The sequence below is a fragment of the Eriocheir sinensis genome, chromosome 3 (genome assembly GCF_024679095.1).
Source record: "Eriocheir sinensis breed Jianghai 21 chromosome 3, ASM2467909v1, whole genome shotgun sequence".
NCBI lineage: Eukaryota > Metazoa > Arthropoda > Malacostraca > Decapoda > Varunidae > Eriocheir > Eriocheir sinensis.
This window is the reverse complement of record NC_066511.1, coordinates 26,720,880-26,746,517: the sequence shown is the minus strand read 5'-3', so window position 1 is coordinate 26,746,517 and position 25,638 is coordinate 26,720,880. Positions and strand designations below refer to the sequence as shown.

The 25,638-nt window shown below is 43.2% G+C and overlaps 1 protein-coding gene across 6 annotated transcripts in view; it reads right to left on the bottom strand.

Moving 5' to 3' along the window:
- LOC127007337 (cell adhesion molecule Dscam2-like) overlaps positions 1–25,638 on the bottom strand; it is a 376,406-nt gene that overhangs the window by 21,184 nt on the left and 329,584 nt on the right. For 5 of the 6 annotated variants that reach the window (XM_050878193.1, XM_050878163.1, XM_050878182.1 and 2 more), the window contains exons 12-17: positions 20,324–20,434; positions 17,079–17,240; positions 12,707–12,991; positions 5,241–5,363; positions 3,512–3,700; positions 2,264–2,405 (exon numbers count right to left, since the gene is read on the bottom strand). In XM_050878193.1, the coding sequence (XP_050734150.1) occupies positions 2,264–2,405; positions 3,512–3,700; positions 5,241–5,363; positions 12,707–12,991; positions 17,079–17,240; positions 20,324–20,434 (1,012 nt within the window). Of the gene's footprint in view, positions 1–2,263; positions 2,406–3,511; positions 3,701–5,240; positions 5,364–12,377; positions 12,660–12,706; positions 12,992–17,078; positions 17,241–20,323; positions 20,435–25,638 lie in introns of all 6 variants that reach the window. The other variant, XM_050878172.1, reaches the window with a different exon arrangement.

Below are 25,638 nucleotides of genomic sequence, written 5' to 3'. Positions count from 1 at the left end.
TGAATTTTTACTGCTCCCACTAAAATTTATGTTGCCGCTACTACTACTACTACTACTACTACTACTGTTGCTCCTCCTTCTACTCCTACTACAATAGTATTTCCTCGTGAAACTGGACGATGGGGTAGTGGTGACTGCGGCCCCGCTCGGCACCTGCACCTTGGCACACACTCTCAACACCTCTCGCTTCCTCTCATATGTCAGCTAATTGCCACCTTTAAATAAATTTAATTAAATACCTTGATAATCCAATAAGGTCATATAGTGTTAAGATTGTTTCGTTTTTAGGATTATAACAAAGTTTTTGTATAAATACCACGACACTTGACAACGTTGGAATACAGCGGTGTGGAAATACTACTATTACTAGTACTACTACTACTACTAGTACTACTATTACTACTACTACTACTACTACTACTACTACTACTACTACTACTACTACTACTACGTCAACATACAGTAACCTGCAACCCAACATCTTCATAGCGTAAGTCAGCGCTTGGTTCAGGATTTAGACGCAGAGGGACGAACAAAGTTATGAGTGAGTTAGGAATACTTTTAGCTCTCGGGAGTCTCCGCAGCTGACCAGGAGGAGGAAAAGTTAAGAAACACTGAAGGGAGCAAGAAGGCGAGGTAGAACGGAAGGAACAAATTGTAGCAGAAAAAAAAGAGAAGGGATTAAGGGAAGAAAAATCGAGGAAGGGGTGAGTGGGCAAGGAGTAGAATGGAGGAAGATCTGAGGGGACAGAAATAAATGGAAAAAAGAGATATTTGTTAAAGTGGGTGGAGGCACTGCAACACACACACACACACACACACACACACACACACACACACACACACACACACACACACACACGCCCACATTTACCCCTGAAAACGGAACATCCTTCATAGCTAGTGCACATCCATCTTTTTTTTTTTTTTATATACCATTGCTCTCTCTCTCTCTCTCTCTCTCTCTCTCTCTCTCTCTCTCTCTCTCTCTCTCTCTCTCTCTCTCTCTCTCTCTCTCTCTCTCTCTCTCTCTCTCTCTCTCTCATCTGTATCTTTCTTTCATGTCGTGTTCTATTGTCGCTATTTTTATTATTTTCATCCTTTTTCCCCACCGGCCTGAGTGCCAGTAAATACAGAGCAATCAGAGATTATTGCTCTGTGCTGCCATCTGTCGGAGAGAACACAAAGCATTTATTAATATCTGGCTGGGCAGGGACACAGCTTGGGGCCGGGAGGGGGATGGGGATGGGAAAGAAGAAAGGGGTGGGGTCAGTGAGGAGAGAGGGAGGGAATAGAGAGGTGGAGGGAGGAGAAATGGTGAGGTGGAGGGAGAGAATGGAGAGGTGGACAATAGGGGAACTGGGTGGTGTGGAAACAATTAAGCTGAATGGGTTCCTAGTTTGCTCCTATTTCAGTATTGCTACACGTAACAGCGTACACAAAAAATGACGGTAGTACAGTGTGAGATTCTGTTTTCTTTCAGTTCAATTCCGTTATGTTTCGTTGAGTGGTTCGGAGTTGGGGACACACAGCTAATAAGTGGTATATCTGTACATTTAGGTGTGATGCAGGTTGTATTATATTGCATGTTTTTGATGCGACTTTACTCTGATTTTCTTGCTTAATTTTTATTTGGCACATGTGATTCAAGTTTATTGTTTATTGTGCACATATCTCTTTATTGTTTTAGAGAGACACAGAAAACATTGGTGCTTGAAGAGGAAAGATTAAAAAATGCCAAAAAAACATGACAAGACGAGGTAAAGAAAGATAAAAAAAAGAGAGGAAGACAGAGAAAAGACAGAAAATAGAAGCCGGGTGGAAGTGGCGAGAGTCATGCGAGAGAGTCATTCCGTGGGAGGTGATGAGTGGAGGGAAGAAAAACACAGCGGTGAGTAAGAAGTGATAGGAAGAGGATGAAGCGGAGGACCAAGAAGAACCACTTTTGGGACACGCAAGGCCCTCGAAGAAGAGAAAAAGAAAACGAAGAAAAAGAAAAGAAGGGGGAGGAGGAGGAACAGCAGGAGGAGGAGGAGAAGGAGAAGGAGGAAAAGAATAAGAAAAAGAGAAAGTAGGAGAGGAGGGAGAAGAAGAAGAAGAGGAAAGAAAAAGAAAAAGTATTAATAGATCGTAAAAATATAATCATACAGTAACTACTACTACTAGAACAACAATAACAACTACTACTACTACTACGACTCCGACTACGACTGCTACTACTATTACCACCACCATCACCACCTCCACCATCCCCCCAACGCACCTGTAGTCATTGGTGTCGAGAGGCTTCCCGTCCCTCGCCACGGTGAGGGAGATGGGTGGGTCCCCGCGCGCCTCACAGTGCATTTTCACGTTCTCCCCGCGCCGCGCCTCCACCCGCCCGTCCCCGCTCACCACCGGGGGCGCTGCGGGTTCAAAGACAGCTTCAGGAGCGGGACGGGAAACGTTGAGGGAGAAGGAACAGCGTGAGGAGGTGCAGGAAAGGTGAAGAGGGTTTGAAGTGTGAAGCGTACCTTGCAATAGTGTTTTTATTTTCGAGGTGTTGTCATGGATAATGTTTTAGCTTTCCTGTTATCGGTTAAACAAATTGTGGTGTTAAAGTGTTACGTGTAGTATTCCTGTATGTTGAGGTTTTGTAAGGATTTTAATTAGTATACGGTAGTTACTAATATAACAGTATGTGTTTGTTTGGGCGATAAGGGTGACGGATAATATTCATGTTTCTTGATATGATGTAAGCCGAATGTAAGTGATTCATGTTGTTGTTTTGTTAATGGTATCTCTCTCTCTCTCTCTCTCTCTCTCTCTCTCTCTCTCTCTCTCTCTCTCTCTCTCTCTCTCTCTCTCTCTCTCTCTCTCTCTCTCTCTCTCTCTCTCTCTCTCTCTCTCTCTCTCTCTCTCTCTCTCTCTCTCTCTCTCTCTCTCTCTCTCCAGCACTTCCTATGCAAAAGACAGAGACGAGAACTCACCTGAGGAGTTCCTTGGCCTCTTGACACACTTTACGAGCCAAAGTTGGGCTATCTCGGGATTATCTTGGGAAAGTCATTTACCTCGTCTATTCGGGTGACGCTTCGCTGTTGAATGGAACTCCCTGGTCTTTTTCCCCCAACACTTTTTTTATGCCTTCCTTCAGACCATTTTCATCTCTTTTTTTACTGCATTTTTCTTCCAGCTGCCTCTGACTTACTTCATCTATTTAATTTCATTTTTAGTTTTTTTTTCTAGTAAGCTCGATCTCATTTTCTCTTCACATTCTTAACTTATTTATTATTCTTTTGTTTTCATATACTCGTTCATCACTAATAGCCTCCACATATGCATTTTCAAAACTTTATTGCCTCCAGATTTGTACTTGTGAAATACTATTGCCTTCCTGTAATCGTGTTATGAGTCATCTTTTCATTTACTTCTTAAACCCATGGTGCCGAATGCATATTATTTCCTGAATGATCTACCATAAACGTCTCCCCTCCCCTGCCTTACACATGCCGTCACAACTGAAGCCACTTACCATGCACCTGGAGGTTGACGATTTGCGAGAGTCCCGTGCCCACCCCGTTGCTGGCCTCGCACAGGTAGTCTCCCTCCGCCTCCTCCGTCACCGACCCCACCAGGAGAGTGCCGTTCCCCCACGAGCGGCTCAACGGCACACTCACGCCCACGCCCAAGTCCACGCTGCTGTACACGCCCTTGCCGGGACCTGTGGGAGGGAGTGGCTCGTGAGTCTGTTCAGCTTTATTGCATGAACACGGGTTTTGAGTTTTAGTGCTTATATTAGTATGGTGTTGTATGCTGTATGTTCCGTTTTATTTTGTTGGGAACCTAGTTTTAAGGTAATTGGTTCAGGTCCTCCTCTATTTTTGATGTTTTCTTAACTGCAGTAACAAAGTGAAAATGAATGTAGAGAGATTGTTCTTTTGTTTCAACTTCATTTGTAAAGTGGTTATGCCATTTAATGTGTTTGTTCAGTGTTGCAGTTGTAAAGTTAAAATGTAAATGGATGAAAAGAGTGTATTTTACTCATTTAAAAGTAGAAGTTGAAAACTCTCCTTGACCTTTAACTCATCATGTGCCCCCTAAACACTGTATATATTTATCCTTGGTTCCTCCTTGTTCTCATTTTTATACAACTATCTACGAGTCGGATGAAAGGATGATGGAAGATATTTTATAAGCCGTTAGTTTGTTGTCATCATGTGACTTCGATCCGAATGTAAAGCTCCACCAAGCAACCTAGACCGCTGCTCTATTTCCCGTCTCTTCCGCGCCTGCCAAAACCCCGCGGTGGCGGATCCTCTCCAAAAGTGAGTGGCCGGAAAGTTGTGATGCCTCCAGATATTGGCGCGAGGCAATCAAAAATCCCTCTCAAACTTTACAGGTGAAGGCCAGTAATTAGTTTGCCGCTGAATGTCATTACCAAAGTTTGTGTGTGTGTGTGTGTGTGTGTGTGTGTGTGTGTGTGTGTGTGTGTGTGTGTGTGTGTGTGTGTGTGTGTGTGTGTGTGTGTGTGTCCATGTACGTGTTTTGCGTGTGCGTGTTTTTTTTTTACTGGAAAGGAGGCAGCATGTGTGTATGTGTATTTCTGTGTGTGTATTTCTGTGTGTGTGTGTGTGTGTGTGTGTGTCTAATGAAGAGGGAACACTCGTGGCTGTTTGGCAAGACACTCGTGCCTCTGCAGTGCCTGACGTGTGTTCCACTCGAGAGACGCAGCCACTCGCCGCTCTCCACCTCCTCCTTCTCTCTCTCATTCACATTCATTCATGTTTGTCTCTCTCTCTCTCTCTCTCTCTCTCTCTCTCTCTCTCTCTCTCTCTCTCTCTCTCTCTCTCTCTCTCTCTCTCTCTCTCTCTCTCTCTCTCTCTCTCTCTCTCTCTCTCTCTCTCTCTCTCTCTCTCTCTCTCTCTCTCTCTCTCTCTCTCTCTCTCTCTCTCTCTCTCTCTCTCATCATCCTAATTCCTTTCTTTTATTTCCTGTCAGTTTCTTCATCGCTGCTTTCCTTCCTTGGTGCCCTTCAAAATACCTTCCTTTCTCCCTTTCTTTCTCCCTTCCTGTCATTTTTCTTTCAAGTTCTTCTTATGTTTTTCCTTTCTCTCTTTTTTAATTCCTCCCGTCCTTTATATTCTCATTGATTTCCGTTATTCATCCGTTTTTATCCTCCCCTCCCTCTTCTACCTTCTACTACCTCACAAACCTTAGTCCTCCTTTTTCTCCTCCCTTTCCCCTTCACCTTGTTTCCTTACCTGGCCGAGCTCTTCTCCAGGTGACGGTAGGCTCGGGGAACCCTGTGGCCTGGCAGGTGAGAATCGCATCCTGTCCTCGCAACACACTCACGTCACGCGGCTCCACCACCCACCTGGCAGGCACTGTGGGGCGAGAATTGTGTCACTCCCGAAGGTAGAATGAGGAAGGGCTGATAAGGGTTGTGTAGTGTCTCTAGAGTATGAGTTCTCCCTTTTCCTTCTTTTCCTCTTCTTCGGGAGTGTGTAGAGTAAACGAACGTTGATACAGATAGGTTAGGTCAGGTAAGTTTTTTTGTTAAAGGTACTTGGATTAGTTTGATAGTTAAATGGCCAGATTTGTTTGTTATTTCTTATATTATGAAGTTAGTTGAAGCACCGTTATCCAGTTTATTTTTTTATCATTGCAAACGTGTTAATTATGTTATGCTAAATAGCTTGTCAGTTAGTTATTATAGTTAGTTGCGATTCATTTAAATAGACAGCGGCAGATTACTGGCATCTCCTCTGTGTCGGGACGGAAGGGTAATGCAACAACGGTAAGAGGAAGCACCTTGTCAACTGTTCTGAAGAGCCATTCCTTCTTTCCCTTCTTCGTCGTATGAGAAATGGCATAAAAATATAGAATTTCCTGCGTTTTAATTCCTAGAGCATAAATTTTGAGGATTAAAGGGATTAGACTGAAATAACTAAATAATGAGTCATAAGGGAATGGGTCCAGTTAAACGATACTGAGAAAATAAATGATCAAACACATGTTCAAGCTGCAAGGAAAAAAGGGAATAGATAGGAAGAATATTTCTGCGGATTATATCTTAAGAGTGATAATGGACTAACAACTTGCATAAAAAACAGAAGAAAACGTCTCGAACAATATAACATTGATGCATTAACAACCACTGACAGATAAACAAAAAAAGAAATATCGGACACAGAAACACATTAATCGAAATAATGTACATCTTTACTCAATCACCAAATGATAAAACATATGACGGTAGGCTCACAAAATACAAAATAAAACAAGTGTTAACCAGCATCTAGACTTATATTCTCTCGTCGGCAGTCTTAAAGAAACACTTGCCCTTTCAAGTTTTCAACAATTCCAGGTTATCGTTTTTTTCACACGAATGAGAGGCCTTTGGAAAAAAATGTTTTTTTTTTTTTCAAACAAGGATTAATTTTCAGGCACTCTTTTTAAGGAGAGTAGTTTTATTTTTCATCCGTGTAGTTGTTTATCAAATCCATCGTGATCTCCATCATCGTTTTCGTCATCTCATCGTTTTAATCTTACGTCAAAACTGTGACCTTGGTTTTCCTCCTTGAGTCCTTGTAGTTTTAATTAATCCCATCGTAATTAATCTCCGTCATCATTATCGTCATCTCACCATTATTATTTTGCCTCAAATCTCTTTAATTCATTGTTTGTAGGATTTTTTATCTTTAAATGGACCGTATTGGCTATACAAGCAGCGCCACTCGTGGCCACTCGGTGAACTGTCAAAGCAGTACTTTCCATAGAATTCAAGTTATGTACTAGAGTGCAGCTGAGGCTGTCTCCAGGATACAAGGCCTTGGTGCCGCCACCGCTCCGAGCCAACGACTGCACACACTTTATTTCTGCCCGATTTCCTGACACTACTATTTGATATGAAGAAAAAAAAACTGAAATCGGGTAGGAGTGATCATCGGCTTGGAGCGATGGCGGCACCATGGCCGTGTATCTTGGAGACAGCCTCAGACGCACTCTAGTCTATAACTTGAACTCTATGGAAAGTACAGCTTTGATTTGAGTGGCCACATGTGGCGCTGCCTGTATAGCCAATACGGCCATTTCTTATATTGTTCTTTTCTAAGGCGCCGATCAATTACTGCAATCCGTCCAGCGAGACAAAAAGCAAAAAGAGAGAAAAAAGATAATGACCGTGGCAAACGAGAGCCAATGGGAGAACGAGGTCACGAGCTCGCGAGGTCTTCGTTAAAGTCTTTTTAAAACTTGCGCAGTCTTGAATTAGCTAAAGTTATTTTTATGACCTCATTATTTTCACCTAAACTGGGAGTAATGAGTGACGGAAAAAGGGCCCGCCTCAAATGACACCCCCCCTTTCTCTCTCTCTCTCTCTCTCTCTCTCTCTCTCTCTCTCTCTCTCTCTCTCTCTCTCTCTCTCTCTCTCTCTCTGTGTCTTTGTAAAATATAAATTTGTTATTAATCCCATTATTTTCAGGATCGTCTTTCACTTTCTGGTGTCAAGGTTCTGTGTTTTATGTTTTTAGTGTCATGATGTCTCTCACATTTATCTTTGTCGCAAGTCTTTTCCATTCTCTATTTCTCTGTGTGATATCTTGGATCTCAACCTACCCAGCTATTATTTTGTGCCCGTAATCCTTTATTAGCTTTCATCTTTTCGTTCATTCTTTCCTGATTTCTTTAATTCTTCAACGACTTTCCTGACTTTTCAACCAATACTGATATATCTTCCCAGTCACCTTTTTATCTCTTTCGCAATCCAAGGTTTTCTCTTTTCTACATTTCTTCCTTTCTCTAACTCTGTATTTTTTTTTTACCAAAGGTTGCCCCAATTCTCCTTTTGTCTTTTCACAATCTTTTTTCGTCTTTTTTCTTTCTGACTAGCTGACACCTTCTCCCTGCCAATTCTTCCTTCATTTTTTCCCACTCTCTTACTTGTTTTTTTCTATTCTTTACATCTTTTATCTCTCTTACATTTTCCCTCTTCCTCTCTCCCTCTCTGCCTATCATTATTTTTTCACTCTCTGCATCTTTTCTCTTTCCCTTTTCCTGACATAGATTTTCTGTTTTCGATTTTGCTTTTGATATACTCTAACTAGCACATTCTCCCATTCGTCCACGCCTTTCGCCTCCCTCCTTCATCTACGTTTCTTCCGTATTCCTTTACCTTTTAATAGTCCTTCCTTCCCTTCCATTCACTCTCTCCTTATTTCATCTTATTCCCTCACTTATTCATTCGCACACTTTCATCTGACCTCTCTTCTAACCCTTTTTCTTTCATCACGCACTACTTTTTCTCTTTTATTTCACATTTTTCATCCTCCTCATTTGTTTCCTTTTATTTTTTTGTCATATTTCTATGTTTTCATCCTATGTTTTCGCTTCATACATTTCCGTTCTTTTCTTATATCCAAGTTTCCCCTCTTTTCTCCTTTTCTTCTTTTCCTTCTTATATCCAAGTTTCCCCTCTCTTCTTCTTTTTCTTCGTCTTCTTCTTATATCTAAGTTTCCCCTCTCTTCTCCATTCACCTTTTCCACTTCTTTTCCCACAGTTCCCCTTTCTATTCATCCACCTATTCTTTCTGACCCTAAACTTTCTTCTCTCTCTCCCTGGAATCTGCCCTTTTGCTCTTGATCGTCCCGCCTTTCATCACCTCCCAACTCCCCCTCTTCCTATTACCTCCAGCGACCCCCTCCTGAAGCTAATCTCCGCCTCTTAGATGCTTCTATTTCCTTCCAACATTAGGAGTAACTAGGGCCCGTTGGTATCGATCTACTCCACCTTCATCATCATCTCCTCTTCCTCCTCCTCCTCCTCCTCCCGTCCCATAAGGTTAATGATGTGATGGCGGTGGTCGTGGGGATGTTTTTTTTTTCTTTTATTCTTTCTTGGTGGCTGATGATCAAGTTTTTAAGGTTTTCTCTTTTGTCTGTTTGGGCGTGTTTATGGCTGTTGTGTGTGTGTGTGTGTGTGTGTGTGTGTGTGTGTGTGTGTGTGTGTGTTTATTTTGTATATTTTTTTTAGGAATTTACTTTAGCACGACAATATTAAGATCTACGATGTCTTTCTTTTACTGTCCGCATCTGTCTTTGTCTGTCTTTGTCTCTTTGCCCCTCTGTTTTTTTTATGTCTGTCTGTCTTTCTGTTTAACTGTATCGTTGTCTGCTTATCCGTCTGTGTCTTCTTGTCTGTCTGTCCTATCCGTGCTCTCTCTCTCTCTCTCTCTCTCTCTCTCTCTCTCTCTCTCTCTCTCTCTCTCTCTCTCTCTCTCTCTCTCTCTCTCTCTCTCACGTCTTCCTTTTTTGCCGTTTTTTAATCCATCCATCGATTTCCACTTCCTTTTGGCCGCACCAGCAGTTCGGCGCCAATTAGTGTTGCATCCCTCCCTCCCTCGCCGTCCTATTGTATTCCAGCTACTCGCCTTCTTTTTCTCTCCCTCCTCCACTAACGCCACCTTCAGCTACTCCCGCAACCTCCTCCTCCCCCTTCCGTTCCCTCTTCCTTTTTCCCTCGTCTGGATTTCTCCTCCAAAGAAACTCGGTCTCTTACTTCCCCTTTTCTGGTCCTTCCATTTCATCATTAAACCTCCTCCTCCTTCTTCTTCTTTCGGTAACGCTCTTCTGCAGTCATTATTATTATTATCACATCCCAAAGGAGACCAGCCACCGCGCCGCCACGCCACGCCACGCCACTTCCTCCTGCCCCATCTCTACCCTCCTCCGCCGTGGCCCGTCCCCGTCCTTCTCCTCCTTCCTCTCCTCCCTAGACGCTCTATCATCAACCGGCCATTATCTTGATGTACTTGGGGACTTATCTGTAATTAGCGAGTGATCTGTCTTGAATAAGTTTTAATGCCTGGTGCTTTGTCATCCGCCCACCCGCCCCGACGATTCGTAGCGAGGATTAAGGGGAACAGAAATGAGCTGAGGTGAGGTTAGGGTTAAGTGAGCTGACGTGAGGGAGGGAGGGAGGTGAAGTTGACATGAAGGTCGTTTAAGATGAGGAAAATTTAGGTTAGGCCAGGTTGGTTAAGTGAGGTTTGGTAAGGGAAGTTAGGTTGAGGTGTAGTTGACATGGAGGTTGTTTAAGGTGAGGGAAATTTAGGTTAGGCCAGGTTGGTTAAGTGAAGTTTGGTGAGATGAGGTGAAGTGAGGGAAGTTAGAGTGAGGTGAAGTGGACATGTAGTTACTTAAGGTGAGAGGAGTTCAGGTTAGACTAGGTTGGTTAGGTGCTATTGGGTGAAGTGAGGTGACTTTGATATAAGTTAGCTTAAGGTGAGGGAAATTTAGGTTAGGTGAGGTTTAGTGAGGTGAAGTGACGTGAGGGAAGTTAAGATGAGGTGAAGTTAGGTTTTGTTAGGTTGGGATACGTGAGGTATGGAGAGGTGAGGTGACATGTGGTGACTTCCGGTGAGGTGAGGGTGAGGTGAGGGTAAGGTTAAGTTAGGTAAAAGTGGGGTTGAGGGGACGTGAGGTAGATTAGGGTGAGGTCTGGTGAGGTGAGAAGTTAGGTTAGATTAGGTTGTAAAGGGAAATTTGGTGAAGTGAGGTGACATGACATGAGGTAACTTGAGATGAGGTGAGCGTGAAGTTAGGTAAGGTAGGTCAAGGGGGTTCAACGTAATGTGAGGTGAGGGCAGGTCAGGTTAGCTTAGGTTGTGTAAAGTTAGATTTGATGAGGAGACAAGAGGAAAGTTGAGGTATGATGAGGTGAGGTGAGGTGAGGCAAGGTGGAGTGATGACGTGAGGTGAGGTGAGGAGGGTGAAGTGAGGTGCGCTGAAGCGAGTGAAGAAGGTTAAAAGAGGTCGTAGTGGCAAAAATAGCGCCACGAAAGTGTTCCGAAGAGTAATGTTGATAAATGGCGATGGAGGGAAGAGAAAATTACCTTCGGGAATTAAACGGTGCACACCTTTTTTTTTTTTTTTTATCTTTGTCTGGCGTTTGATAATAAGGTCTTCCTTGTTTAGCTTCTACTTTATTTATGTTTCCTATTTTGAGTTCAGAAACTGCTGTTGGCATTTTGTTATACCTTCTTGTCTTGTTTTATTAAATTTTACTTAGTCGAGCAGAGAGCGGAGGGCATCGGTATAGTTTGTACGTAATATGCGTAATGACTTATGCTGGGTTATTTTTATATTCGATGTGCCATGATCACTACGTAAAGTGTTTTGTTATTTTGCAATATATTCCAAGCTCCATGAAATTAAGAAAATCAGTTTTCTAATTTATTTAATTAGAATGCCAAATTGTGGTATTATTTTCCTGGCAAAACGTGGCCGCTTTGCTAACCCTTTCCTTGTTTTATTATTTTCACTGATATTAGACACAAGGGGCGGGAATGGGAGTCCGTGTATTATTATGTTGAATTAATAACATATTCCCTTGATGTCTTTTTCTTCTTTATGACAAGCGTCTGTGCCTTGTTCATCACGGGAAGACTTGTGTTCCTGTGGTATTTGACGTGTAAGTGTGCTCCGTAGAGTCTCGGTATTTATAAATATTAATAAATTCCGTTTTACTTTTTGTTTTGTATTGTGTGAGATTAGATGATCCGCGTCCTTTGAAATCACTGCATCATAAAGGATGAATAAACATCTCCTTGGTAGGTTTTCCACTTATCTCGCGTGTTTGACAGTGCTGTTCATGGTACTGCATCGAAGAGATTATTGTGGCACATAAAGTTGTTCGCTGAATACTTAAATTTCATAGGAAAACATGAACCATCAAGTATAATATTAGAGAAGCCAGGCCCACTGACTTATTTCCCCTCTGCCAAAGCCACCAATTGGGATGTGAGATATTTCATGGCTGGCTTTCGCTCCCGCCCTTTGATTTGAAATTTACAATGACCTCAACCACTGCAAAGGGAACACCGTAATACAAAGAAGGCTACAGTGTGCATGATAAAGTATAAGACCACGACACAGAGAATGGACATGCAAAAAGGGGGGTGGAGTGGAAGTCACCTGTACAACACCTGGAGAAGTTACTCATTAAAGTCACGAGAATGTTGGCTCAATTGGGATCTTTATCACAAGGGTTGGATTGATCGTGAGTGGGTGGAAGGCTTATATGAACTCTCCACGCTAAAGGCTCTTCATCTACACTTTCTACTGTGTGATCCCTGTTGTTTGTTTCAGGTGACTGTATTGAGAGTAGGTAGGTCAGGTGTTGTGGCTGGTGAGTGCCGGGTTAAGTAAAGGGTGAGGGGTTAGTGCAGTAGTGATAATAATGTGCTTAATTGGTGCCACCTGTCCACCACTCTGGGATCTGGAAGGAGAGAGTGAGCCATTAAGACTAGGTGCAGGTGTTTGTAAGGTGCTGTGCTGTGCTGTGCTGTGCTGAGCTGTGCGTGCCGGTGCTAGAGCTTTCTCAGTTCTCAGTACGTTACCGCGCACGAGGAGCTGGGCGGTGTAGCTGACCTCACGCGCCTCGTTGCGCGCCACACAGGTGTAGTTACCGGCGTGGGGCGGCCGCACGTGTGTCAGGATGAGGCTGGAGGAGAAAGAGTCGTGCTGGCTGAGTTGGAGGTCAGTGGTGGGCACGAGCGGGCGGCCGTCACGGAGCCACGTCAGCGTCATGGGGGGGTCACCCATCTGCACGTCACAGGTCACCGTCGTTCGCATACCAGACACGAGCGACCCGAAGTCAAAGGGCTTGATAGAGGGCGGCACTGAAAGGAAGGATTACCGTTAATACAAGCTGAGGAAGAAGATTTACCGTGTACTCTGAGCGTGGCGGAGTGCGAGGAAGTGGCGGCGGGCGAGCTGGCCTTGCACGTGTAGTTCCCGGAGTGCTCCTGTCGCAGCCGCTCGATGACCAGCGCCAACACGTACTGACCCAGGGGTGTCACCGTGACCCCAGGTGTGGCGAGGGCCGGGGCACCGTCGTGTAGCCAGGCGAGGGTGACTGGCGGGTCCCCGTGCACCACCACACACTGCACGGCCACGCGGGACCCGGCACGGAGGGATTCAGGAAGGGTGAACTGCGACACCTGCGGCGGTTCTGTGAGGATGACAGCACCGTGCTCACCCTGAGTCTTCCTCCTCCTCGTCACCTTTACCGTTAGTGTAGGTTTATGTGCATAGAGGCGGCGTCATGAAGGAAAGGTGTGGTCGCTCTGCAGGAAATGACAGCACTGAGCTCCCTCCTCCTTCCCGTTACCTCGGCTGTTCGTGTACCTTTATACCTTTAGACCCAGGTTAACGAGGGAAAAGTATATGGTCGGTATTATAAGACATTTCCGCTTCTCACATCAGCTATTTCTAAAGGCCAAAGAGGGGGTCAGTCGGGTTCTAATGAGTGTTTCTTTAGGTTCACGGTATCAGGACACCTCTCCTCCCGAAACTGACCTATCTTTCGGCCACCTCTTTGGATTCTTTTTAGGAGCAGCGAGTAGCGGGCTTTTTTTTTTATTAATGTTTACTTTTTTTGTGCCCTTGAGCTGCAGAAGAAGGGTCGAACTACAACCAGGGTCATAAAACTACTCCTGGATATGCCCATAACTCCTACGAAAGCCTTGTCAAATATGTGTTTTTGGGCGGCGAAATGTCTCATAATACGACTCTATACCTTGTTCAGTCTGAAATTAACTTATCGTTCTTAATTAACAGCGAGCCGGCCTGCTTACCTTCCTTATAGTATTAATTTGCTCATCTTAAGACCTCTCTCTTCTCTCTCTCCTCTCTCCTCTCTCTCTCTCTCTCTCTCTCTCTCTCTCTCTCTCTCTCTCTCTCTCTCTCTCTCTCTGTCTCTCTCTCTCTCTCTCTCTTCTCTCTCTCTCTCTCTCTCTCTCTCTCTCTCTCTCTCTCTCTCTCTCTCTCTCTCTCTCTCTCTCTCTCTCTCTCTCTCTCTCTCTCTCTCTCTCTCTCTCTCTCTCTCTCTCTCTCTCTCTCTCTCTCTCTCTCTCTCTCTCTCTCTCTCTCTCTCTCTCTCTCTCTCTCTCTCTCTCTCTCTCTCTCTCTCTCTCTCTCATTCTCGTTAACACTATTTTCTTTTTCCTTTATCTTTTTCTTTTCTATTCTGTTCCCCTGCTCAAAACATTTACGCTACCTCACTCTCTCTACCGCCATCACAGTGTGGCTTCACCTTGCTAATGAACATATAGGCAACCCTCTGAAAATGCCCTTGTTTTTATATTATCGAAGAATAAAAAATAAATTAACGGAAAAATCTGTTCCCAAAGCTCTAATTAGTTTTCGAACTGATTTAGGGGCTTCCTGACCCTCCGCTTTCCCCCTTTTCAACCCTCCTTCCTCCTTCCATCCTTTCCTTTGCCTCCTCCCCTCTCTCATATCTGGTTTCTCCCCCGATACCTCTTTCCTCCTCCTCTTCCATCCTCTTCCCTTCTCACTCTGTCGATAACTTTAACTGTTTTATGGAAAGTTTGTAATTGTTGAAAATCTGAGTTATGGCGTGGAAGAAATGGAAGCCCACTCGATGCCGGTCTGGTGGCCTCTCCTTCGTAGTGTTGCTTACTTGTTTGACGAAGGAAGCAGAAGGTGGACAGTATACATATGTTCGGATAGTTACTTGAACGTGGAGTTGCAATTCAGTTACCTATAATTTTGCTTGAAAGACATGTACTGGTCAGGTCTAATCACTTGAACTCGGTGTCGCAATTAATTTACTTTTAATTAAGCTTGACAAATGTCCTTAGCTGTATGGCATTCACTTCCTATATTACTATCATTTATGAGTTTTTATTCACCTCACAAGTGTTAACCCGGTAGCTGCGGGGATCATGTTTCTTAAAGGCCCCTCTAAGCGAAATAATGAGAAAAAATCAGCACTCACGCAAACCACTTCATAATATATATCAACGCATTTCTGGTCAGATTATGCATCATCTATTTTTTGGGGGGTTATATCATGGCAAAAATGTGGCCCGTCGCTGCTACACGGTAAAGGCACAAATTTGGCCCCTCGCTGCTACCAGATTAACACGTATGTATTCAAACTTAAGATGAAGAAACCACAACTAACGCACAACCTTGGATGCCACTCATGTTGCGTTGACACATTTCGACATCTCCATCACCTCACCTCCCTGCCACATTTACACACACGTCGCTTCTTCATGGCTCGCGGCACTGCATTAAGGACCCGTGTTATCTATTTTCCGTAAAACCATCACATCTTCCTTTCTTTAGCACCTACAAGCTCTTCGCCTCTTAATCTGTTGTTCGCTGCACTGCATTAAGGACTTGTACCGCTTGCTTTCCGTAGTTTCATCATATCTCGTTTTTTTTTGACACCTAAAGCTCTTCACCTCCTAATCTAGTGTTCGCTGTACTGCAAGACTTCATACAATCCATTAACATAATTTTCATACTTAATCTCACCTTGGACGATGCTGCGTGCTGAATGCATCATTTAATGTATTGCCCCCGCTAATAACTTTAACCCCTCTCCAGTGTTTATTGAATTGCATCAACTTATGGACATGTCTGTTTACATAAGTCTTGCAAGGTACTACTACATATAATTTTGTGGGGGGGGGAGGGGGAGGGATGATGGGAAACGTTGTATTAGTCCATTTCAACCCAAACAGTAACGCATTATTTTACGGAGGCTTTACTTACATTGATAATGAGATTCATATTTTCACAGCCGCTATTGACGCGTAACTTTGTGTCTTTTCAGAGAACTGTCTGTGTACGCGCACCAGTAAACTCAACAGCCGCACTGCAGTCTGTGGAGCGGCGCTGACTTGTCAACCGTGCGACAAGAACTCTCGTGGTAAGTTATTATCTTTCATGACTAACATCGACTTTTTAGACCTGTATTATAGCAGAGTGCACGTAAGGTAGCATGAAGTCTTGGGAAGGAGTCAAGACGCGTTATATCATGGCTTTGATCTCCCAAGATTATGACAAAAAAGTCTTATTTCACACACACACACACACACACACACACACACACACACACACACACACACACACACACACACACACACACACATGCAAGCACGACCACCCCGCCCCAAACACACACATGGTTGTCGCTACTTATGTCACCAGCATGATAGGTGACGTGGTATTATGGAGAACAACTGTATTACTGATCGGTGGTCACTTACTTGAACGAGGAGAGTCTTGGATCTGGAAATATAGGAACAGACTACGGAGGGGAAGGGAAGGGTCAAGGAAAGGGGACACTAAACAAGAGTAAGAGAGGTGACTAAAAGGGAAAAAAACGGACGAGTACTAAAAACAAGAAACGGTGCAATATGGGAGAGACATGAAGAGTTAAAAGAGGTACTAGAAAAGGAAAAGTTGGCGAGTATTGAAAGTAAGAGAGAGTAAAAGGCGAGGGAAGTATTAAATAGAGGTAGAGGGGTAAAAAGTGTTAAATAGGCGAATACTGAGGTCATAGGACTGGTTACGGGAGTAGGTCAAAAGTAGTGAATCGTAATTTTTAGCTCTCATTGGAAGACAGAATTGATTAGACCAAGAGAGGATGATGGAAAGGGTAAGGCAGTGAAAAGAGTAATGCATCGTAGCTCTAGATATTATTAAGCCTCTTGATGAATGTGATATTTAAATGTTTAAGATTGAGAACACGAGCATAATGAAGGAAGGAAGATGAAGTTCCTATAGCTATACAGCTTTGTAATTATTTAACTTACCCATGAAGTGGTGTGGTCATGTATGTTGATTCTTTTGAGAGTGAAGATAGGAAACATAACATGGAAATAATAGTAATATATATAACATTGTAGGACTTGGACTCAATCTTCCAACTATTGGTTCTGCATGAGTTGGTGTGCCTTTATCTGTTTATAGCTGCAAACGGTAGCATAAGACGACATTAAATTGTATTATATTTACTGAACGTACCGAACACCGCATCTGGGAAAAACACTGAGTAAGAGTGGCTTTATTTTTTGATGGCTGTATCATGTAGCAAAGGAGCATAACAAAGAATAAACAATAAGTACACGCAGCATTACTCTCAGATACACAGCAAAATAATAAGACAAAAATCATTATAATAGCTGACATCAACATACCGATAATCCTGCGGTCGTGATTCCTGGGCGAAGATTACAGTCAGATATAAACCACTGTGGTAAGTGGAGTCAACCTACCTACGACTCTGAGCGGCAGGGACTGGGAGGAGGCGTGGCCCTGCTTGTTGGTGGCCGTGCAGGTGTAGTCGCCCTCGTCCGCGGAGCGACTCACCTGGCTGATGGTCAGTTCACCCGACTCAGACACTCGCTGCCGCCGGTTGATGGGCAGCACTCTTCCACCTGCAGGAACATGGCAGTGGCTCATCAGTTTCCACCCAGCGTGAACTATTTTTTTTTACAGCAAAGGAGACAGCACAAGGGCACACAAAAAAAGGAAACAATAATATAAAAAGCCCGCTACTCGCTGCTCCTGTAAAGAATCCGAAGAGGTGACCGAAAGGGGTGTCAATTACGGGAGGAAAGGTGTCCTGATATTGTTTTTTATGTAGTCAAAATTGGAACGTATTTTTATGCGTTGACTTGAGGGAAACACATAAACACTATATTTTTTGATTTAATGGACCGCAGTGCCACACGCATAGGATACATGGATCGCTAATTATCCATACAACAGTGTAATGGATGGGTGAAGAAAACAAGAGTGCGTTAACAGTCATCTGTGTTTTTAAGTAAATGAGGTATTAGTGTATATGCATTCATTAATATTTTGAGATAATTGAAGCATGTACGTAGTAAAGAAAGAGCGTGTTTGAGGGTCGCCAGTGCGTGGAAACAGGAAGGTAACAAGTGCTGTCATGATTGTGAGTATCGGGTAACGGGTTGACGTGCTCAGTGTGCCTCGGGGGGGAGAGGGGGCTGCACGAGGCCTGTCAATAGTATCAACGTAAGGAGACATGAGGCACTAGGACTTTCTCGGATCAAACTCAGACAATACACACAAGACATCTTTGATGCAAAAGACTTAAACTTAGGATTAAGATGCAGACATCTTCGCTTGAATAAAACAATGATCAACACAAATCAACATATAGTAAAAATAAAGCAAAAAAGGAAAGTTAATTCAAATCGATGTCTAAGTTTTCCTTGTTAATAGCATTCGAGAAGTCGATAGCCACTGCCGCAACCAATGGACAATTTCTAACCATCACCGACTTGCCGGAGATTATCCATATGCTGATAAGATACCCATCAATCAACGTTGAGTTCATCTGCTTCAGGCTAGATGAGCATCGGGGGGCAGCATGCGCTAAGCAAGAATCATATGAAGCGACAGCCACTACAAATATAATTCACCTGCTCTACTAACGGCCTGGGGCGACTAGCACAGCACTGGCATAAAGCTTACCGGCGTTTTGCACTGCATATGAAAACAAAAAAACATGGGAATATTGTCCTCGATGTATATTTCCGACTCTCCCCAAAAAGCTGTAGGTGTCCCGTGGCAACTCTGTGACAGAATGTACGTATGTTGAAAAGAAAACAAAGAAAACATACGAAATAACAAGTGAGTCATCATTCGCCAACTTCTAGGTATCATTGCAAACAAAGAGCAACAATAGGGAAACAGGAGGAGGAGGAGGAGAGGAAGAAAAAAATAAAGGAGAAGGAGGAGGAGGAGGAGGAGGAGGAGGAGGAGGAGGAGAGGAAAAAAAAGGAGAAGAAGAGAAAAGAAGAAGAAGGCGGTGCAGCGTGAGGCGTGCCGGGTTGTGGAGCAGCAGGTGTGTGTTGAGGTTGGTGGCGACGTGACGCAGCGAGACGTGAACAGAAATGGAGAGGAATATGTGAATAGAAAACGAAACCAAAAAAAAGTTCTCTGTTCTTATCTTTCTGTATTCTTTGTGTGGAGAGAGAGAGAGAGAGAGAGAGAGAGAGAGAGAGAGAGAGAGAGAGAGAGAGAGAGAGAGAGAGAGAGAGAGAGAGAGAGAGAGAGAGAGAGAGAGAGAGAGAGAGAGAGAGAGAGAGTCTAGACAAGACAAGCAAAGACAGTCTTCACAGGCAGGCAGACTGGCTAGAGGGAATGCAGACCCTTTTAGACATACAGACAGACAGTTTGCTTAGATAGATAGACAGATGGCTGTCTAATCAAACATAAATACAGAGTATAGACAGATTGTCTAGATAGATAGTCTACTTAGACAGACAGACTGTTTAAAAAGACAGACTGTCAAGGTAGACAGATAAAGGCTATCTAGAATTTATAGATATGTATACATACATACATGGAGACGACAGACAAAAACCCGTGACAGACAGACAGGCATACTAATCACAGACTTACAGATCCAAGTACATCGATGAATACGTACAAGGATAAAATATGAGAGCCGCCTTAAAAAGAGGGAATAAGAAAGACAGATAAACAGGAGAGGTGCAATCCCAAACCGACAGAGAGATTAGAGGCAGCACAGAAGGAAGGGAAAGGTGCCACGATAACGGGCAGCGAGAGGCGTTTGGCGCACGAAGCCCTGTCCGGGATGTGTCGTTGTCAGGATATTCTGTCGTTCATAGCCGTCCTTTGTAAACAGAAAGTGACGCATATATTATGTTTAATGAAAATATCTCATTATGCCTTCTACTTCACCACGCCTTCCTGTTTCATCAGACACCTTAACTGATTCTTTTCACGTCAGCTGGATTACTTTTATTTTTCTTATCACGTGTTAAAAAAAAATCTTCATAACTTCATATTCTGATTTAGTTATTTTCATTGCATTTTTTTCGAAATTTTCTATAAATCTTCCTCAACACTATTCGTCACATCCATTTCTTTAACTGTCTATCCATCTTTCCACTGATCATTCGTCTATACTTGTCAGTCCCGTACAACACGAAAACAAAGATAGTCTACAGCACCAGTTAACTCCTCCACTTCTCTGAATTCCCCAATCCTCTCGCTAATATCAAGCTCAGGCCTCCAGCCACTCATTCGTCCACCGTTCCATTAACACAGTACAGTCACAGGAAAAGAAAGATATTCCACATTATTGGCTAACTTTTCCACTACTCTGAATTCCACAGTTCTCTAGCTAATATCACGCTCAGGCCTCCAGCTACTCATTCATTCGCCGCTCCATGAGCACCGTACAGTCACACGATCGGGCGCAGCAGTATGCCGTGAGGGACCCACATGTGCGTGTCTGCTCGGGTCTGTCTTGGCCGTTTCCGATGGCCGCGGGAAATTGCCTCTGCGTGTGTCTCTTGTGTGCTGTGTGTGTGTGTGTGTCGGGAGTGGAGAGGTTGGGGACTTGTGTGTGGGGGATATGGGGAGGTTTGTATAGGGGGAGGGTGATGTGTGTGTGTGTGTGTGTGTGTGTGTGTGTGTGTGTGTGTGTCCGTCTCTGTGCCCAAGCATGCTACCTTACCTTTGGCCCAAGTGATGGAGGTGATGGGAAAGCCTGCGACGGGGCACTGCACACGGAAGGTCTCCCCGGCCACGGCTGACACGGGGCCCATGGGACGCACGTGAGGCCGACCTGCAGAAGACGAGGACAGGCATGACAACAGGCTTGACACAAATTTTGGGAGTTTAAAGATGAGACGAGGATAGACAGATAAAAAAATGAATTAAGTGAAAAATATTACGTTAGTGTTTTATGAAGTGGCAGGAGACAAGGATAGGCTGCGGACACAAAGGTCGTGAGGATAACGAAGATGCTTGTAGTAATAAGGAAACACCATGTGAATCTGACCTATAGTGAAACCAAATTGTCGAGTCCGTTTTGGCGTAGGCTCCCGCGGGTCCATTTCTCCCCTCTGCTCTGCCACACAGTCCCAACACCTATTTTTTCCTCTCATATGTTACCTATAGCTTACATATGAGAGGAAGAGATAGGTGTTGGGACTGTGTGGCAGAGCAGAGGGGAGGAAAGGACCAGCGGGAGCCTACACCAGACCGGCCTCGACATATATGGAAGAAATATAGAAGAGATTAAGTCATACCGCAACCACGAAGACCGAGAAAGGGATGAAAAGACTTAGGACACGAGAAGCCAACGTGCAGGAGACAGGGAGAAGCTTAATATAAATACCGGAATAATAAAGAGATAATGAAGAGGTTTATGGCATTGATAGATAGACCAGGCAAGGTTGACCTGCAAGAGAAAAGGATAAGACTGGGGGCACAAAGACAGGCAAGATGGTGAAGCCTCTTATCTAACAGGATCACATGGCTCAGACAAGCGCTGACTATGGTGTGAAGGAGACGCCACGAGAGGAAATGGTGAATAACTAGGATATAGGGAGAGTTAGGGGTTGGGTCTACATGTTTCCTTATGCTATGTGAAGAAATGGGGAAGGAAAAAAACATGGATAGATGAACAGAAATGATTTTAAGAGACTGAAAGCGTATAGACAGAGAAGTAAATGGCGAGAAGCTGCAGTGGTTGGACAGTGGCACAGGGAGAGACTGAAGACAAAGGGTATAGCGAGGGAAAGAGGAAATACAGGGTCTGAGAGCAGTGAGTAATATTGGGAACAGATTTAAAGTCGGGTGATGTAGCAGAGGGACGCAGTGGCAGTGGCTGGGTGGGCAAGGGAGTCAGGGAATAGTGATGAAAAGATCAATAATTATTTTGTCTGATTCAGCAACAACATGGTCGCATAAATTTTTCATGATCTCTAGAATGTTTCGTATTTATGCCATTCTGAGGCTTAATTTTCTTCCAATAACTGTTCTACTCTATCACATTACCCTTCTGAGCTTTTGTCTGGAAATATCCTCGACCAACGGCAACTAATTGTTCACCATAATGTATTCAGTATTTTTGTTATCTTCTGTATTTGTTTATTGTCAATATGTTTAGTGTTCGTGTTGCTAAGTTTATGTAAAGGAAAACAGTCGAGCATTGCCTTGGTCAGTAAGACATTCTCGGTGTCCAACCTTCCAGAGCTTCAGTTAAGATGCACCGCCCAATAATTTTGGTGCCAAGGTTCCAAAATGTGTGAAGCTTTCGGATATCTGGCAGGATATAAAGAGACATATATTCTGCGAGCGAGCGAGCGAGCGAGAGAGAGAGAGAGAGAGAGAGAGAGAGAGAGAGAGAGAGAGAGAGAGAGAGAGAGAGAGAGAGAGAGAGAGAGAGAGAGAGAGAGAGAGAGAGAGAGAGAGAGAGAGAGAGAGACAATAATAATAATATATATATATATATATATATATATATATATATATATATATATATATATATATATATATATATATATATATATATATATATATATATATATATATATATATATATATATATATATATATATATATATATATATATATATATATATATATATATATATATATATATATATATATATATATATATATATATTGCCCAAGATTCATTCACAGCAAAACATCTTGACTAATAAAACGGAAACACAAAGTATCAAACAACAAAAAGAAGTCTCCTAATCCGACGTTGGCGCACACCTAAAAAGGTGCAAAGCCGCTTCTTGGAATTACGTTTGTCAGACTTTCCGTCGCGGTCTTATCTTATAATTTTGTTTCTGTTTGGTGCAGTAATCCCCGGGTGGTGTGCGACACTGGCAGCAACACTGTGCGCCTCACGCTGGCTGGGTAGGAGAGGTGTGTTGCTAGCCTTTCCTGGTCAGTCTTCTTATACAATGAATAAATATTTTAGGCATCGTCTCTTACCTCGAACTGGCATATGCTTAAGAGGGAAGTAACATTCATGAGTGAATAATTTCTATTTACAAAGCGCTGTTTATTTGTGTCGAAGAAAACACTCGATACTGACGTGATAAGCCCACAGAGTTATATACATAGAGGGTTCCCAGAGCCTGGATTTTGAAGCAACTGGCGGCCATCTTAGGGTGACGGATGGCGAGACAGAGAAATTTAACATGACATAGTTATGTCTGCCACTGCTATTATCAAGTTAGCAGCGCCTCGGCGATCCTCTGTCAGATGGATTTGTTATTTTCTTGTCCATTTTTTACCCCCTGATTATTGTTACATTGGCACATGTCATATACCATCTGAATCGGAAAAAATGTGCTGAATTTGAAACTGTAAACAAAAATTTAATGCAATAAAAAGTACATGAATGACAAGTTGATGCAAAAAAATTGAACAAAAATGTTTATTCACTACCATAATTTTTTCTCATTATTTTATTGTAGGTATACCTAAGTGCAACAAATTTACGATCATGATATGCAGCAATGTCTCATCAACACGATGATCGCCTCTGTTTTCCAAAATATCATCATGGTGGCTAGCTAATAGTGGTTAAGTTTAAACATGTGGAATCATGGAAAGGTCGCCAATCCGTCACCCTACGGCGGCCGACCACAGAGTTACAGGCAGGAGCAGTGGCTTCACTTCTCACCGTGGCGAGAGACTGAAGTTGAACCCTCTAGTATATAACTCTGTGGATAAGCCTGGTCTGCCGTGGCGGAAGTGACCTGCCCCTACAGGCGGCTATATCGTTCGTGGAAGGAAACACACTGACTTACAGTAACGGCTGTGGCGACTTATAACAACCACTTTTTCCTTACCCTCCCGGAAGGCTTTATAATATTTAACTGCCTTTTCCTGCCCCTTAGAAGATACGATACAGCTTATGTGTACGTTACCTCCCTCACCGATATTACAACCCATTTAGCAAAGAATTTTATTGGTGTGTTTGCCGCTACCATCCCTCTACCTCAGCCAGGCACTTCACCCAGTAACTATTCTGACCATATTCTCCTTATTTCTCTCCCGACGACGGAAATGTGTAATCCCTCCCTGGAATCTCGACACTAAAGATAAGGAATGATTCGGTACATCGGGGAACATTATAACAGAGCTGCGGAGAGTTTTCAGGCGACTATCGAATGGAAAAAAATAATCCTCGTACATGTCTTAACAGTGACATTTTTTTTCGCCACTGTAGATAACCTTGAAAACTGAGTGCGTCTTCTATACCAAAAATATACAATAATAATCTCAAACTTTCAATACACAATGACTGGCCACAAAAAGACACTCGTAGGCTGCTTTATACATTCATCATCCTTACCGAAGCCTTACGTATGGACGCTATCCCTTCACTTTTTTCTTCGTTTCGCATCCAGAGATATGCAGATGGGGTGCTCAGGGGTGATAAATGCTGGTGAAGGGTGCTGGTATCTTCCTCTCCCATCGCAGACTCTTTTTCTTTTGTTTCTAGGTCACTCCAGTCAACGGTTTCTCTTTCATAGGCGTGAACAGAGGTGTTCGAGATGTAAAGAGATTGTAAAAGGTAACAGCTGGCGTTGGTGCCTTTTCTTTAAACTATTAGGAATCTTCTCTATCTGTTCGCTACCAAAATTTTAATATAGTCTGCAATATTGGCTCCTGGGAAGTAGTAAGGTGTTTTAAGGTACCATCCTCAAATAATCCAGTCTGTTTTTCGCTTTCATACAGGGAAAAGGTGTGTGAGGAGGTATTGTGAGGTGATAGGAGGTGATAACGTGTGTTGGTGCCTGTCTGCCATCTCGTAACTTTTCTGTTTGTTTATAATCCAATCTCGTCCACAGTTTGGCTTCCAGTGACGATTAACCCGGTAGAAGCGGGGATCATGTTTCTTAATGGTCCCTCTAAGCGAGAAAAATGAGAAAAAAAATCGCCCCTCACACAAACCATTTCATAATATATATAAAAGCATTTGTGATCAGATTATGTATCATCTATTTTGGGGGGTTTAAATCTGCTTCCAGTGACGATTAATAGGGTTGCAATGGATGACAGGTGGTGCATGCCATTTTTTAATTACCTGAAAATATGTCTAGTAGTTATAAGGGGTGTTTGAGGGTTCTGGTAATTTCTGAACCACTTTCGGAAGATGAAGGAAATGGCAGTAAATGGTGATAAGTGGTACTCGTTACAAGATGCAAAGGGTGTTAAGTAGTGATGCGCGTTGATAAGAGGTGCTGGTCCTGAGAGGGTCATAGAGGGTTTAATAAGGAGCGATGCAGGATTTTTGTTCTTTTACGGCAGAGGAGACAGTTCAGGGCGTAAAAAAAAAGAAAACAATAATGAAAAAAAAAAGCCCGCTACTTACTGCTCCAGGATGTTGGTATACCCGAGGTCCAGAGAAGATACATAACAGATCTAATCACAACACCGTGGGAAAGCTCATACCTCTCTGCATATTTTCGTTTGTAGACAATGTTTCAACCCCAGCAACGTTTCGAGCATTTTTAAGAACTTATAATATCCCTTAACCATTTTTTTTGGTGCATCATTCCTTATTGGATATCTCGAAACCTTCCACATGTCAAAATATTGGGCTGGATACAAAAACATGAGGAAAAAACATGAGCTCTTCCTTGGTAACTTCTGATTCCATGTGTGGCAAATGTTATTGTGTCCCACGGGGCGGCAGGTGGGCTGGTCCAGGTGACGTTATCTCTGCGTAAAGTGAACAGAACTGATATAGGGCCAGTCTTACAGTCCAGTACAGCACGTTTGTAAGCTCCCCAACCAAACACAAAACACGACGAAAATTCCTTGTATAGTGTTTTTTTCACATTTGTTACCTTTTTTTATGCCCTTGAACTGACTCCTCTGGTGTAAGAAAAAAAACCACTATACAAGGAATTTTATGTCTGGTTGGGGAGCTTACAAACGTGCTGTACTGGACTGTAAGACTGGCACATATTCTCTACACCTTGTGCAAACCTTCCCTTACCAACA